We start from the raw sequence: 17,519 nt of genomic DNA, 5'->3' as shown, positions 1-17,519 counted from the left end.
TTTTACAATAGTTTTATGCTACGTCACTCAAGTGGGTTTGTATGAAGCAAAATTGCTGGATCAATCATTGTGCTTGTAAGACTTTCATTTTGTAGCTTGAACTTATTGTTTTAACCTACTAAGAATCATATTCTAGAGGAAGTTGTAAGGGAAGATTATCCCTTACATAAAGAAGCAATGGATGAATATAATTCTACATTTAAAATACAGTTATATTTTAGCTTCATTGCAAATAATGAATGATGGAACTTGTGTATTACAAAGAGGCGACTAAGTTCAAACGTAACTTGTAGGCAGTGTGGGACTAAAACATACCTAAATTATCGAAGCAACTACCCTCAACATAAACTAATGACTAAACTTGATTCTAACAATTATCTTCTACACTCTCCCTCAATTTGGAATAGAAATGACTCTGATCCCCCAACTTGCCCATAGCCACTTGTAGTCATTTTTCAATCCAAGAATCTCTTAGTCTAGCACGCTTCAACACTCGCCCTGAAATTGATAGGGGTATTTCATCTTGGTACAAACACTTGCACTCGATGATCAATACCTATTACTACTTCATAATCCCATGGAACATACGCAAACTGGTATAATACACTCTCCATGCAGCAATCAGTTGATTTAGGTACACACCAATAGACATTGCACATTGTAACAACCCATGGCACGCTCGTTGTACAAAAGTTATCATACCACTCAGATAAGGTGATCCACCAAAAATGGTGCAACCATGAAGTACAAATACAATCCCAAGAAAATGTACAAATATAGAAGCATGGGCCCTACACTTGAAATTACCTTCATTAACCACAAGACAAGTTACCATTAGGAAGTTTTGATAAGCAAATCCAAATACAAGTTTTGATGGTAGAATTTGCTCACAGCAAGGCCAATGCTCTATGTGTGGATGGATTGAAACAACTAAAATCCATGAACAAGAATTTATTGCAAGCAGTGGGTTGGGAAGATCTTACTGAAAATGAAGAATATAGTAGAGAGGAGGGTTCCTTTACACTGTTATGAAAGGTAACTACGATGAACAGCACCCACAATGAACAATAATTGCGACTAGACTTGTTGTATAGCAATTACTCAAAGAAAAGACTGAACAAATAGAGAAAAGATGTTTAAACCTTATGAAGAAGTGCCATAGGAACTTAGAATTTGATCATATGATCAAGTGCTTTGATTCCACGTTAATAAATGTAGTTTTTTTTTAATCAGTATAATGATTTTTTTTTTTAATGAAGAAAATGAAAGGTGGTCAAGATGACCATCAACAATACATAAAAGGCACAACAAGCAAACCCAACAAAGACCCCAATGCCAGAAAAACAACGAACCTAAAATAGAAAAACAAATCTCTTGAATCGAGCAAGCAAATCCCTTGAAGGTATGACAATTGCATTCCTTCCAGATTCTCCAACAAATTGCAAAGGGTAGTACGTTCCACAACTACCTCTTTGCATTGGTGAATGCTTACCTTGTCGACATCCAAGATTCAAAGAAGGCATGATGCGAGAGAGGAAAGCAAAGCTCCACCCCAAAGAGTTGAAGAAAGTGAGGTCAGATCTTCCAAACAACCCTATAATAAATTAGAAGATGATTCGCAGATCCTCTATCCTCTTTGCATAAAGAACAAACGTTAGCTGAGTATAAGGCCCTTTTAATTACTTGGTCCATGGTCAAAATATTACCCCACACCATGGCCCAGACACAGAACAAAACTTTGGATGACACTTTTTGGGCACCAAACTGCAACAGCCGGGAAGGTGAGGAGACTAGACCTTAGTAGAAATAAACTGAAAACCTACCATCTCTGTTGCTCTTCTAGACCAACATGTCCTCCGTATTTGACAATTGAGGGATCCCCTTAATGTATTTCATCAACCTTGCAACCTGACTGACTTCCCAATTATTAAAACTCTGATGGAAGCCTAAGTCCCAACAGCTATCCCTGAGGTCCCCTTTGATAAATGACCCAATAGGCATTTCTTTCCTACGTGAAATGTCAGAAAGTGACAAGAAGTGGTATTTCAAAGAAGCATCCCTGCACCAAATGCCCTCCCAAAATCTGATCTTGTTACCTTTCCCAGATCTCCCGAACAACCCTATAATAAATTAGAAGATGATTTGCAGATCCTCTATCCTCTTTGCATAAAGAACAAACATTAGCTGAGTATAAGGCTCTTTTAATTACTTCATCCATGGTCAAAATATTACCCCACACCATGGCCCAGACAAAGAACAAAACTTTGGATGACACTTTTGGGCCCCAAACTGCAACAGCCGGGAAGGTGTGGAGACCAGACCTTACCAGAAATGGACTGAAAACCTGCCATCTTTGTTGCTCTTCTAGACGAACATGTCCTCCCTATCCAACAATCGACGGATCCCCTTAATGCATTTCATCAACCTTGCAACCTGACCGACTTCCCAATTATTAAAACTCTGATGGAAGCCTAAGTCCCAACAGCTGTCCCTGATGTCCCCTCTAATAAACGACCAAATAGGCATTTCTTTCCTATGTGAAATGTCAGAAAGCGGTGAGATCTGGTCCTTCAAAGAAGCATCTCTGCACCAAATGCCCTCTCAAAATCTGATCTGGTTGCCTTTCCCAATTTTGAACCGTGCTTTTCTATGGAAAGATGGAAGGACTTTCAACACCCTCCTCCAAAATCCACACCCATAAGAACTCCCCTTCTCGCTCTCCAAGTCATTCCTCTTTTCACCAAATTTAGTGGCTATGACTATGCCATAAGCTATCTCACTAAATCCTGAACCTCCAAACCCATTTACCCAGGAGGGCCAAATTCAGCAAACCCACCCTTCCTAACCCCATACCACCCATCTTCCTACTAGAGCATACACATATCCAAGTTACCAGGTGAGTCTTCCTTTTGCCTTTCTTATCATGCCATATTAAATCTCGAAACATTTTGTCCAGCTTGAGTTCCACATTTCTTGGAATGGAGAACAAATATAGTTTATTGAATAGGATTTATTATAAATAGACTAAGCTCTTTTGTATAGAGGCAACTAATTACAAAAGTAGCTTTTAAGTAATGTGAGACTAAACTCCACCATATCAAAGATACCAAAATTACCTTACTCAATATGAACTAATGACTAAAGTCTAGCAATTACCTTACAATTTATTTTGTGATTGTTGTTCATTGATTCATATCATGGTTCTATCTTCTCTTTCTCTCTTTATATTAAGAAAGATTCTTTTACATTCATGCTGGGAGTTATAATAATTTGGTGACATCCATTTGTGATTATGATATTTTATTCTATGTTGTGTGGGGATCACTTCTAATACTACCATTTGGTGCAGGTTACAACCCCATTATTAAAATTTATGGCAGAGTTCGTTCTCAATAAAGCACAGCGTCTAACTTTTGATTCATCATCTCCTAATGGGATACTTCTTTTCCGGGAAGTAAGCAAATTGATTGTTGCTTATGGGTCAAGGATTTTATCTCTTCCCAATCCTGCAGACATTTATTCCTTCAAATACAAGGGAATATGGATTTGTTTCAATATTCTTTCGAGGGGTATGTATCTTAACTACTTTATTGAGTTATGAACATTCAAGACTATGTGTGAGTTTGTTCAAATCCCCCAGTTTTCATACTCGGGTGTTTTACCCATTAGGAGTGATTATCTCTGACCAACTACCGTGCGTCTTATGATGTTTATACTTAGCAGTGGTTATCTACCCTATTTGTACTAGGGTAGATGTCCTTATTGGCTTGGAGAAGATGGCAAAGAAGCACATTTTGAATTACGTGATTTCTCTTTCGTCTTTGTACGTTCTTAGTTTCTTTACTTATTGTAGACACCCCATTTTGCACCCACCTGATCTGACAATTCGTTACCCTGGTTGCTGTGGATTCCTAACCAAAAACCACAAAAAAGTGTTGAGGACTTCTGCTTGCCATTGATATTTTTAACTAGGAAATATGCTTTGGAAGTTTGGACTTCTGCCTATGGTGGAAGGTAGGCCTGAAATGTGTTGCCTTCAAGTAATTCAGCACAACTTTTAGTTTATGAGAAAAATGAATTGCTGACTGTGCTTGCTTCTGTTATTATGATCAAATGCCCCTCATATTCGCAGTGGTGGGCCTCAAGTAGAGAATTTTAAGATACAATGAGAAAACATTTAGGGATATTTTCTTGCAACTATGTTTCCCTTCTTTGTTAGCCCCTAAAGAGTTGCAAATCTCCAAAAGAAGAGTTTTCATTTTTTTCTATAGTTTCTAGTCTAATATGAAAAAAAGGAAGTTAGACAAAAATGATCTTGAGTAGTGTTTCTACTGGTTTCTAATATTTCTACTGTATATATGGTTGGATCTATTACTGGCGAACACTTGGATTGCATCACATTATATTTTGTAGTGTGATTACAAATTTTCTGTAGCATACTTTTTTTTTTTCCTTCTTACTTTGCAACCTGGTGCACTACATACTGAACAACCACCAGTACACTCTGTTGTTTTCTACTTTTAATGTGATTTGTTATCATATGGCAGCACTTGCTGGAAACTATGTCAACTTTGGTGTTTTTGAACTCTATGGTGATAGAGCACTTGCTGATGTGCTTGACATTGCTTTGAAGATGACACTATCAATTCCTTTGGCTGACATACTAGCATTTCGGAAGGTATGCTTTTCGGCTGCAAGTTGTGTTTGCACATATTCACATCTTCAGAAAATTTATTTCATCTATAGGCCTTTTTAGGGTTAGAAATTTCCTTTTTAGAAAAATTATAAGAAAATATTCATTGTAATAAAAAACTATTTAATAGTTTCCTTGGTCTTGTAGTAGTTGCTGAGAAGTATTCATATGATGTTTCTGAGCCATGGTTCAAATATTGTGCCGTTTTGGAATGTTTCAGTGAATTATTCCGGTTTTGGCAGAGACCAGCATGAAGCATTGACCCCAAGACATTGATTGTATCAATTGTCTCCAAATGTTTTGTAATGTCTCAGCCAAGACTGTCTCAGTTTTTCTGCTGACTGAAACATTTTATCGAAATGAGATTTTAAACCTTGGTCTGAGGCCTATTACGTTCGTGGACTTTTCCGTAAGGTGCACAACGTTATCAATTTGAACCTATCCTTATGTAGCCATTTCTTGTACCAAAGAAAACACAGCCACCAAATTCAAGGATAATTTTGTGAATATCTTATTTTGGAGATCTTGTTTTAGGACGACCTGTGTAATTTTCTTCTACATTGTTTGGTAGGTCTTCTCAACCGTAGTTAGCAATTTGGAGTACAACAAAAGATAGTAGTGCGTCTCTGGATAGGAATTGACAACGAATTAGATGGAAAATTTGGTAAATAAAATGGAGAACAAAAAATCAATACAGGAATACTTTGACTACAATTTGGATTCACCTTTGGAAAATCTACTAAATTTTTTGGGTCTTCTTCCTTACTTCTTTTCTCTTACTTGATCCCGCAGACCTGGGTATGAAACCATTTTCACCACTAGTCTGCTTGCCTCAAAAAATAAGGAGAACAAAACTAAGAAAATCTCTGGAGTGACGGGTTCATTTCCATCTGAAAACTGTCTGAGCATCTCAGGACGTAGTTATTAGTATTTTAAGTTTGGTTTTCTTTTGGTGTAAGCAATTCATAAAGTTTGAGGCCTCTTTATGAGGATTTTTTGTGTAGATGGGACTTAGTTTGTGAAGGGAGAAGTTAGCTTCGTTTTGTTGTCCTTTGAGGCCTTCTTGTCCTCATTTATTAATAAAAAAATTATTTATCAAAAAAAATGTGTGCATCATTATTGGCATTAGCCATTATCGTGCTTCATATTACTAATAGTTAATTAGTTACTGGATTGAATTATGTGCTAAATATTGTCAACAAGGCCAATAGTTTTTCTTTTCTTTTTTTCTTTATTTGGTTTTCAATAAATAGATTTGAGAGTTATGTTGAAGGTTGTTCTTTTTTGACAAAAGAAAAAAAATCTTCTCCTATCTGGAATAGGTTGAACAAGCAGTCGATATTTCGCGATGAAAGGTGTAATACTGCTTGTAGTAACGGTCCTTATATATTGTATTAACAATCAAAATATGGTCAAAAGAAAAAATCTTTTTTGTTGGGGTTTCTTCCTATACCTATGAATTCCATTTAGTAGTCATAATCTACTAAATGGACTTGAGCTTATAATCAAGTGGTTGATGTTTTGCGTTGCAACCATGGATTCAATCTTAGCATACCCACCAAAAAAAGAGGCATTTGGGCCCCTTGAAAATAAGGCCAATTAATTAGGCTCCCTTGAGTTCGTGTATGTGGTCAATTTTGTCAACTGTCACTCATCTTAATGCACCAACCCCATAACTCACCATTAATTCTTTAGCAACAAGATCAAAATACCCTTAAGATTTTGCAGTATTTGTTTATATATTTTATAATAACCAAAAGAGGAATATGCAACTTGTATTTGGTCTTTTTACATTTTAGTAAGGAATGAGTGGTTGTTTCATGGGGCTTTTAAACAACCCATGGCCCTGCTGGGTTTTTTTTTTTTTTTTTTTGGGGGGGGGGTGGTTCTAACTAATTTTAAAATTAAAAGGGGATCTTAATAGGTAATAGTGTAGGTGAGCACTCAATTGTCATAAATCTCTCTACTTGACTCCTTTAAGTTGAGTTGACTCCAAAGCTTGCCAGTTGAGCCAATGGGAAGACTCCCATTCTCTGAGTATTATCCGACTAGTTTCTTGTCTTTCCGATTTTTCCATGTCAAATCCACTATGTTGGGGCCAAATTAAATATTAAATGTTCTCATGAAAATATCTTACTCCAATGAATCAGATATCACTTGAATTTGTGGTGAATATGGAGGATGATAACATGACTTTTTATTTTTATTTAAATTTCTCTTTGGTTTGAACAGGTTTTGGTCCAAAGAAAGTCACTTTCCTTAGATTTGCTAAAGGTTTAATGAATTGCTTCATTAATATCTGTTAATACTTGCGGTAACCTATTTGTACCTTCTGAGTTGCTGGTTTTTTGTTATGTTAGATGAATGCTCTCCCTCTCTCTCTCTCTCTCTCTCTCTCTCTCTCTCTCTCTCTCTCTATATATATATATATGGGTCACGTTCAATGGCAAACTTTTTAGCAAACTTTTTGGCAAAACATTTTTCAAAACATGAGTTAGAAGTTTTAGAATGGGCTGATTTTTGGTGAGGATGATCTCTACGGTGAGGAGATCATCATCACCAAAAATCAGCCCATTCCAAAACTTCTAACCCCATCAAAAACAGTTTACAAAAAATGGACGGTCCACGATTTTTCAACTTGTAAACATGGGTTAGAAGTTTTGGAATGGGCTGATTTTTGGTGAGGATGATCTCCTCACCGTAGAGATCATCCTCACCAAAAATCAGCCCATTCCAAAACTTCTAACTCATGTTTTGAAAAATGTTTTGCCAAAAAGTTAGCCATTGAACGCTACCCTATATACATATATACATATATATATATTTTTAGTTACTGGTTTTTTGTTATGTTAGATGAATGCTTTTTTTTTTCATCAATTGTTTGTATGTTTGTATAGATGTGTTTTATCTCATCAATTGTTTTAGCTATTATTCTTTTCATTTGTATTCAAAATACAATTTTACATTAGATTTATATTTTTCATCTCTTTCCAGCTTACAAAGGCGTATTTCGCGTTTTTGGAAGTTCTCTTCAACAGCCATATCGTTTTTATTTTGAATCTAGATACAAGCACCTTTATGCATATAGTTGGATCTCTTGAATCTGGACTTAAAGGTCTCGATTCCAATATCTCATCGCAGGTATGCGCGTCATGCTAACTGTAGATTTTACTTAATAATTAGGGATTATAATAGGAAATCATTACTAAAACTTTTCCCTATTGTCTATTTTATTAATCTTTCTAATTGTCTTGACGTTTGTATTATTGGCTGTATACATGTGAATAATAGAGCTTGTCATGATCATCATTAAAGTGTTATATCATGTTTTTTACCTACACGATGAGTTAATCTGTTTCTGGATTCAATTCTATCTAAAACCATTTCTTCTATCAATTCAAATGTGTTTGGATTCCCTTTGTTTTAGAACCTTTAACTTGCCTTCATTCTTTGTGCACCGTGCTCGATCTATGTATCTAGTTTTCCTCTCTCATTCTTGTGAGTTTCAGTATGGAATGTGGAAATTAAAGAACAAGGAATCGTTATAATAGTATGGGATGTGTAAATTAAAGAACAAGGAGTTGTTATATTAATAAATCAAATGGCAAACTAAAATCGAAAGGAAACGCAAATAATTTAAAGACTACAATGGATAAGCTTTAAGTAAGATGAAAACGGGAAAATTTTTGGGCCTTGATACATGTATAGAAGATTTCAACTGCACGGAAGAAACTGGACTGTTCTAATTAACATGGTTGTCCAATAAGTTTTTGGAGACTAAGAGAATGCCAGATGATGGAGGAGAAGCTCTTTAGTATCTTGAAAGCAAGGATTAAAACTGCATGTCATGCTATGAAATTTAGGAAAAATGACGGAGAAAATGAAGACAAGAAACAAGTATATTTGGCTTCATGCTAGGAAGGTCAATTATCTAGGCTGTACTTTTACTTAACAATTAATAGAAGATCAAAAGGGAATGGAAATTTACTCACGGTCTTTAAGAAAAGAAAAGATGATAATGTTAATAGAGAGTTCATTTGGTGTGTTTTGGTAAAAATGGGGTTTTGAGCAAGTATATTGATGTTAAGGATATGTATGTTGGAGTTTTAACTGGCATTAGTAAAGTGTGGGTGAGGTGAGGGAGTTTTTAATAATATTGGGTTTGCACTAAGGATTTACACTAGGCTTGCACCTTTTGAAATGGTTATGGGTGGATGGACTAACTGCTCATTTTCAAGTAGAGTTCAGATTAATCTAGAGATTTTTGAGTGAATTAAAATCTAGAACTGTGGAGGGATACATTAAAACTAATGGTTTTAAGATAGGTAGGACTAAGATAGAATATACGTAGTGCAACTTTATTCATGAGAATCATGACACTTCCAATGAGAAAAATCTAGTCAAGATGGACAGGCCATCGATATCCGAAAGAGACCAATGCTTTTTTGTTTAGGTTGGACTTTATATAAAGATGAAGAATTAGGGGATGCGACCTACAAAATTAGTGCTTGGTAGATAAGGTGGAGGAGTTCTTGAATGTTATGTGCTGATCAAACTGAAGAGATCATGTTACAAGAGTGCATTAAGACCAGCCATACCTTGTGGAGCCATTGGATGTTAGTATTTTCATGAAACAAAATACTTATCGATAAAAAAAAAATGAAACAAAATACTTATAGAATGAGTGTAATAAAGATGAGAATGTTGAGATGCATAAGTTGTAAGACTAGGAAAGACGATAAAAATGTATGTACTCAAAAGAAGGTTGGGAATATTTCCAATAGGAACTAAAAGTTAAAGGAAAGTTGTTTTAGATGGTCTGGGAATGTGCAAAGAAGACCAATAACACCACCAGTGAGCAAGGTATTTCGGTATCTGAGTCTTTTTTGTTAGCTTGGAAGTGCCAATATCTTGTAGAAATATGTCAATCAGTATGAAAATAAATTCAATTTTTCATATAAATTATGGGATTTTGAGAAACTATTGTGTTACACTACACATTGGCACTAGTATTTTAGGGCCCAGCAACTGAAAGTACCATTTTTCAACATGGAAATGAGAATAATAGTATCGCATTAATTGCATACACCTTCATGTTAAAACACTTGCTTAATTGAACCAATTACTAAGTACACCACTAATGCATTATTATATTTTATCTTTTTCAACTATTTGTGAATAAACGATTAATATGTCCTAATAATTAGTACATGAACTGTTGTATGTGTATGCTTTTATTAACATGCTAATATGTTTAGAATAATAAAAAATAAAAAAGATATATAAATATTTATCTAATCATAATTTATTTATACCAATGATTGTAATTTACAAGTTCTTCTAACAAGCAATTTATATTTTTATAAGCTTTATGAGTAATTTTCAAAGTAATATTTCATTTGAATTTTACTGTTCATCAAAATCTCTCCGAAGCAATCTTGTTCCTCCTTGATGAGGTGGTAAAGGTTGTGTTTGAGTACCATAGACCTTGGATCAAAACCTTGCCTTTATGTTTAAACCTATAAAAAAAAATTGAAATTTAATTACTTCGTCACAATCTATTGTTAGTCAATTTTGTTTTTTTTTTTGTTTTTTTTCAAAAATGGGATTGTACAATGATCCAAATACTTTTGTTTCTTAATCAAAAGATAAAATAATAAATGTATTTTAATTAATGGTGATTTCCACTGAAATATATACGTAAATAAACAATTGATTAAATTTCATGTTGAGCCTTGTCGAAAATGAAATATTTTTGCATATTTTGTAAAAATATGTCAAAATTTCATAATATGCCGTTGAGAATGAGCTCTTTGATGTGAGTTAAAAGGCTTTAAAAGGGTAAGAGAGTGACCGAAATGATGTGAATGGAGGTAGTCAAAAACTATGAAGTAACATGCCTTGACTGATATGATTTATAGGAGAGTTTAATGGCGAAATAGTATTCATGAGGTCAATGATGATGATGTCATATGTATTATTTTGGTTTTACTTTTCAAGTTCTTAAATTTTAATGCTTTCCAAGGTTTAAAATCTCGTTTCATTCTGTTGTTTCAGTTTTTCAAAACATCGAAACAGAACTGCCGCATTCGGAATGAATTAAAACATTTGGAAACATTGACCTCTGCTCCATAAAAAATACTTTTTTATTCATAAATACATAAAACTGTTTTTTAAGAGTTTAAAATAAAGTTAGAATTAAAAAACACACTATCTCACATTCATATGCATTAGAGATGTTCTGAAACATTCCAAAACAAACATTTTTATCTCAAGACATTGCATTTCATGCATATAAAATGTTGGCATGGTCTGTTTGATTTGATTACATACAACTTCTAAGTTATGAAGTTAATTTAATGCATTTAGTACCTAATGCTCATGGCCTAATGGTTTCCAATCTATAGCTAAACATTGCTCTACATTTGAAATTTTGAAACATGTAGCAATGTTGTCCCAGTATGCGAGAAAAATGGAATGTTTCGGCCAAGACAGAACGAAGCTTTGAACCATGATATTTTCATTTCTTTATTTTCATTAGGTTATCATTATCACATATAATGTGAACGATTTGTTTCCTGTTATTTAAGCATATCTTTAGCTGACACTGTATCTTATTCTTCACTTTGGAGCCAAATTTCATTTTCCCAGTTGTGTCCCATGCTTTGTATACTAATCTTGTATTTTTACTCAGTGTGCCACTGGTGTCGATAATCTGGCTGCTTTTTACTTCAACAACATTACAGTGGGAGAGTCACCAGCGTCTCCCGCTGCAATGAACCTTGCTCGACACATTGCAGAGTGCCCCAGTTTGTTTCCAGAAGTAAGTTATGGCTAATGACCATTAAAGATACTCATAGTTATCTCAGTGATCACAAGTTAAACTAAATTGTAAAATGAAGACCATGATGCATTCTTTTGTCAAAGATTTTTCTGTAGCTTTGTTTGGCATGGCATGGTAATAGTAGTGTTCTCCTTTACTTTTGTTATTAGAAGCATTCTTTTACATTAAATGTGGACATTCTGGCTTTGATACGATTATTAATCATAGGGTCTATTGTATCATCCTTTCCAATCTTCCATTTATCTTATCATAAGCCTTATCCTAGCTAATATGAAGTTAGCTATACAATTCCTGTTCCATCAAACCCAAATCCCTTAACCCTCTAACCCACAAACCATTTCCCCACTTGGCTACTAGTGGAAAAAAGAAATAAAAACAAGTTAGTTCTGCAGTAAATTTAGGATCCATGAATGCACCATCTATGCAAGTGGTTGTCTCCCTGAAGAAGCCAAACTTCCTCAACCAAGAGACCTAGAAAATCCCAATCAATATAATCGGAAGCCTTGGAAAATATTGGGTTTTATTACCACCCTTGCAGAACCTTTTTTTTTGGGTGAAAGATTCTACATAATTCATGAGCAAGTAGCACATTATCAGATATGCCTGTACCTTTAATAAACACCCCTAATCTCCTATAATACAAGGCATCACCTTTCTCTCTCTTTCTCAATTGATTTGTATGGAACTTGAGATGACTCCACAGCATAAACACTTCTGTCACCAAAAGAAAGAGAGTAGTGTAGATATGAACCACCAAACAACGTAAGGTACCTGTTACTGAAAGTTCCCATGTTGTCTGTGATGGGGATAGTCGAATATATAATAACGACCTCAAGGAGATGTTCTCTATGCGATTCTTCTATGATTTGTTATGCAGACTGCACAGAACACCTCTCTTCTACAAAACCATCCAGCAGATAAATAGCAGATCCTCTTCAGGCAGAAGCCTTCAATTTTTTTATCCTAAATCGGTGTGGTATATGCTAAGCCAGTGGTGAGAGTTCCAATCATCTATTTGTTCATTGCAAGCTCACATGGCGGTTGTGAAGCTGCTTTCTTTCTGTAGAAGCCCATGGGCCTAACTCATCCTCACAAAACCGGCTTGTAAGGTGAGTATTGCAGGTTTATATATAGCCCAAGGTCTTAATACCCAGACGATGTGGGACTATCGCTCACTCTTTCGATGTTCAATATTGAATGTGTGTTTTTAGTAGATATTGGAGATGGCTTTTAAGGTTGATTTAGCAGGCCATTTTCTGCGAGAGGAAAGTTCTCGTGGAAGATTCTCTTATGCAATTTGTTGGAGTAATTGGAAAGAGTCAGTAGGCAGATTTTTTAGGACTGCAATTGAGTATATTGGTGAAATGATCTGTCTGTTTACACGAGTTTCATGAAACAAGTGGGAGGAGTTTTGTGATAAGTGTTATGTACTCTTTGAGTTTCTTTTGTAGTTGGTCATGTTTTGTTTTTGGTTTTTGTCACTTGTATTTTGGTTGGTCATCTTGACTGCCTTTTCTTTATAATATATTTTGGTTTACCTACAAAAAAAATTAAACAACTGGCTAGAGTTTTTTGATAATTAGAGGTATTTTATTTCTCATATGAAGCCAATACTCCTAATTGCCGTAGTTCCATGTAGAGTGTTTTTCCTGATAACTTACTATTAATTCCAAAACCAATTGGTGCTAGGGAAGGCAACTTCTATTATTATATGAGGATCATGGGAGAAAAGTGGGGTATGCCACTATTTGAGAGTGGAGGAAAACTAACATTCAACACTCCCCCTCACCCATAAGGGTGGAAAGATTTGAACCCATGACTTCTATGAACCAAAGCTCTGATACCAGATAACTAACCATTAACTCCAAAATCAATTGGTGTTAGGAAAGGCAACTTCTATTATTATATGAGGATCACGGGGGACAAGTGGGGTATTCCACTATTTGAGAGTGGAGGAAAACTAACACTCAACATTTCCCCTCTTATTTTCGTTTTGATTAAATTTGTGTTATCTATCAAAACAAAATGATTCTGGGTGTTGAATCCTTGGCCCAAGGTAATTGGAGACTTGGAATTGCATCAACTTCCTTGATCAATGTACCTGATTTGAAAAATAAATAATTGTAAATATCTTGTGTATCTGACCACTATATTCCAAAAGAAGTGACTAAGAACGCTACAAAAACTTCTCACCCAAGGTCCTTATCCACTTCTGTATAGAACAATTACCCTACATATCTATTATAAAGCGGGGAGAAAAGGTTTGTGTCAAGATCAGCACATAGGTTTCTTTCATCATAGCATCTTAGACCATGATAATGAGGTTCCAGTACTTATTGTGTTGGAGATAAATATTCCATCTATTGCCGATGTAGTCCCAATTTTTTTGTGACTTTATGCAGTTCCCTAGGCTTTTGCATTTATCTATGGCTACTTTGCACATTTATTTTTTCAGTATAGAATTTATTATGACACCCAGGTAGTTGAGGGGGTCTACCACGCAGAAAAGGGAAGAAATATACAACATAAGAAAGGATTACACTGCCTCCCCACTCCACCCCATACAATAAGATCACATATAATACCTGACCAATAATCAAACTGGATACGTCTCCTGAATGGGTCTACCCAGTTCAACCATGACATCATTTGATATCATAAATAACTTTAAACTATAAAGTAAAAAATGACTATTTTGATTGGTTTAATCACATGGGGTTGAACACTTCACTGGTTGACCTGTCCAGCTCAGGACTAAGGGTTCTATAGATTTGGAGAAGTTTTTTTAATAATAGGCAAGGTTGATGTTCATTGAGGACCATGTTAGGTCTGGTAAACCGATGATCTAAACAGTTGGTCCTGTCCAGCTTCTAAAATCTTGGTTGAAATTTGCAAATTAAAGCAAGTGTCAAACTGGTTGGTCTTCATCTTAACAGGGAAGAAACATAGGGTTCATATTTACTTTGCCTGGTTACCTTGTTTTGTTATTTACTTGGCTGTTTCAGGAATCTGCTAATTAATACCTTTATTATTATTTTAATAAGTAATTCCTTGTTATTATGTTAATTTAAATTATTCTGTCCTTGTTTTTATAGGTATTGAGGACCCTCTTCGAAATAGTTTTATTTGAGGACTGTAGCAACCAGTGGAGTCTTAGCAGACCAATGCTGAGCTTAATCCTTATCAGTGAACAGGTATTATTTTTATCCTCCAATTAATGCGTAGCTGCATAAGTTTTCTATTTTCCTCGCAGCCCTGGTAGGCTGTGTTACATCATTAATTTATTTTTATTGCAGCAATATTCTAAAAGGTGAACCGATAATTAGACAGAGAATACATCAAATTGGTCAGACCATGGTTGGACCAGTTTATGCATATCAAAGAAGCTTAAAAATATGAATAGATTTGTCCCAAGTTACTTTTATTTATATTCATAAAAGGGTGATACTCAAGATAGCTGACGGTTTATTAGTCAAATCAATTTTATTATAAAATCAGCGTGAACCCAGTCAGACCACTGGTTCGGTCCTTTCTTAATAGTCTGTATCGTAGCATTACATCCAAAATTTTGCATTGTTCCTGATGTATTTTTTATTCTATCGTCAGTTTTAGGCCATACATGGGAAAATCAGACCAATTCTTTTCCAAAATGTTTAAACCATGAACTTTATTATCATGATGCCTTAGTTTAACTATATATATATCAATCTGGATGTATCACTTCTTACTGCCAAATATACTCATAAATGAGTTCCCTAGGCTTTGATCAGCAACCTAGGTTTGACTCTCTGTCCAAGGATGATATATTTTACTGTATTGCAATTTAGCACCCTTCTTCCTCCAAAGTTTCCTCCGAAAGTTGTTGAGGAACTGTGTCATGATCTAACCGTAAATGTTACCCTCCCAGGTTTTTTATTACTTAACCTGAAATATTGCTTAGTGAAGGACCTTTTAGTGGAGGGTGAAGAGACTGCGTCATGGAAGTTTGCCTTTGGATAGAATTTCAACGTTTGGGAATTGGATTTGCTGACAATTGGAGTGCATCATGGAACTTATCCTAATTTCAATCCAACCTTATTTGTCTTCTTAACAAGGAATTCTCATACTTGCTGACAATGATAGGAAAGTTTGGGTTCTTGGTTGGATTGGAAGTTTTTTCTGTTTGATCATTTATTCATCTCTTCATCTCACCTCATTTTATCAGGTGGAAGCAGTCTTTTCTGGCTGGAGTCCATCCAATGTATTCTCCTTGCATGAACAGCAAATTAGGATTAGTTTTCTTTTACTGTAAACCACTTGAGAACTAGAAAGAAGATCATTGTTTCATGTGCAAGATTTCTGGGGAGTCAATGGATCATTTGCACTGACGGAGGTGTGGAGTACTTTCTTTTTCTCTGTTTGGGGTGTCAAATGCTTCGAGTGTTGAGGAGTTAGTTGTTGGAGGATTCAGACCATTCTTGCTGTGGGTTCCTTCCCTAAGAGATTCTTTTAGGAATTTGGAAAGAAAGGAATCAGTGTACTTCTGAGGAAGTGGAAGCGAATAAAACCCTTGATTCAAGGAAGGAGTAAGTCTCTTGAATCCACACGAGAGTAAAAAGAAATTAAAATCTGGAACTAAAATTCAGGATCAAAATCTTTTTTCTAGGAGGCCTCTATTTATAGGGAAATCCTCCTTATTCAATAAGGAAAAGAAATAGCAATCCCTAGAAATACTTTAAATAAAGGGCTCTAACTAATTTCCTAATACTATATGGACACAAAAATATAGTTAAAAACGTATTAGAAATATTAATTGACAGAACCCAATTAGTTGGGCTTCAAATTAGGCCCATAAGAGAGGTGTGGCTGGGATGGAAGTTGACCCATGCTATGGCTTGCCTGAGTTGACCCAGTCATTGATGGTTGAGCTGACTCAGTCATAGATGAATGAATGTTCTTCTGTCTATCTTCCTTTTTAAGGGATTTCAATGCAAGATGTTTCGACATCAACTTTTGGCTAAAAAAAGAAGGCCATTCATGAAATAATATCTTGAAGATGAAATTTCTCTTATTTTGGTGATTATCGATGTTTAAGAATCTAAAAAGGCTTTACTTAGAACGTTAAAGAGCCCTTCTTTTTCTTGTATAGCTTCCTTGGGCAGAGTTTCTTCATGGCAATATTCTATTTGTTTTCCTCTTTAATACAAATACCTACTTAATCAAATAAATATAATTCTTGATAAGAACTCCCTTGTTGTGGGAATTCCATGCAGAAGGTTATTGGTTACTCCTACAATATGTCCTTGTACAATGCTCAAGGCTCTAAGTTGAGTAGGAGGAGCAACTTTTAATTTCTTATGAGCCCAAACGATGGATTCATTAAGTTTTTGCCAACAGCCACGACTGCTAAATAGAAACACTAAACTGAAAGCCCAAATAAAATGAGTACCAATATGTAGATAATGACAAACCATATAATTGAATTACCTGTAATGCATGTGCCCTTCCACTTCTAAGTGAAGTCTGGATAAATTTTAGTTTTTAATTTGTTCTAGTTCCATATGAACCAAAAAAGTTCATAGGATTAGCTTATCTTCATATTTCATTCTACCCCATGTCATCATCCACTCATAAGACTTCAATTGTCAACAAATCTCTCCGTAAAGCTAAAGAATTAATGTAAAGCAAGATCATATCTTGTTGCATTGCAAAGTCGCCTATGAGATTTTTTTGTATTTCTTTTGTAAGTTTGAGATTTCAGGCTGCCTTCCTAGCTCTGTTTGGCGGATTGTTGAGTCTTGGCTCTCTATTGGATAAACTTTTTTAGGATCCAAAAGGATACTTTGGACGTTGACTCCCTTTGCGATTTGTTGGGGGATTTGAAGGAAAGGAATAGTCAGGTGTTTGAAGGAAAGGATCATGATCTTCATGATATTATCTGCTTGATTCTTGCTCTTTTGTTCTTTTGGTGTAAATTTTTTATTGAGTTTAGGGGTATTTTCT

The 17,519-nt window shown here is 35.1% G+C and overlaps 1 protein-coding gene across 6 annotated transcripts in view; it reads left to right on the top strand.

The window, feature by feature from the left end:
• LOC147400595 (uncharacterized) overlaps positions 1–17,519 on the top strand; it is a 62,939-nt gene that overhangs the window by 41,758 nt on the left and 3,662 nt on the right. For all 6 annotated transcript variants that reach the window (XM_086446336.1, XM_086446335.1, XM_086446338.1 and 3 more), the window contains exons 24-28: positions 3,350–3,569; positions 4,548–4,678; positions 7,688–7,834; positions 11,388–11,516; positions 14,633–14,731. In XM_086446336.1, coding sequence (XP_086302462.1) covers positions 3,350–3,569; positions 4,548–4,678; positions 7,688–7,834; positions 11,388–11,516; positions 14,633–14,731 — 726 coding nt within the window. The remainder of the gene's footprint in view (positions 1–3,349; positions 3,570–4,547; positions 4,679–7,687; positions 7,835–11,387; positions 11,517–14,632; positions 14,732–17,519) is intronic.

Source organism: Akebia trifoliata, chromosome 6, assembly GCF_017979445.1.
Source record: "Akebia trifoliata isolate Shusen 1 chromosome 6, ASM1797944v1, whole genome shotgun sequence".
NCBI classification, from domain to species: Eukaryota; Viridiplantae; Streptophyta; class Magnoliopsida; order Ranunculales; family Lardizabalaceae; genus Akebia; species Akebia trifoliata.
This window is presented reverse-complemented; position numbering and strand designations above follow the sequence as displayed.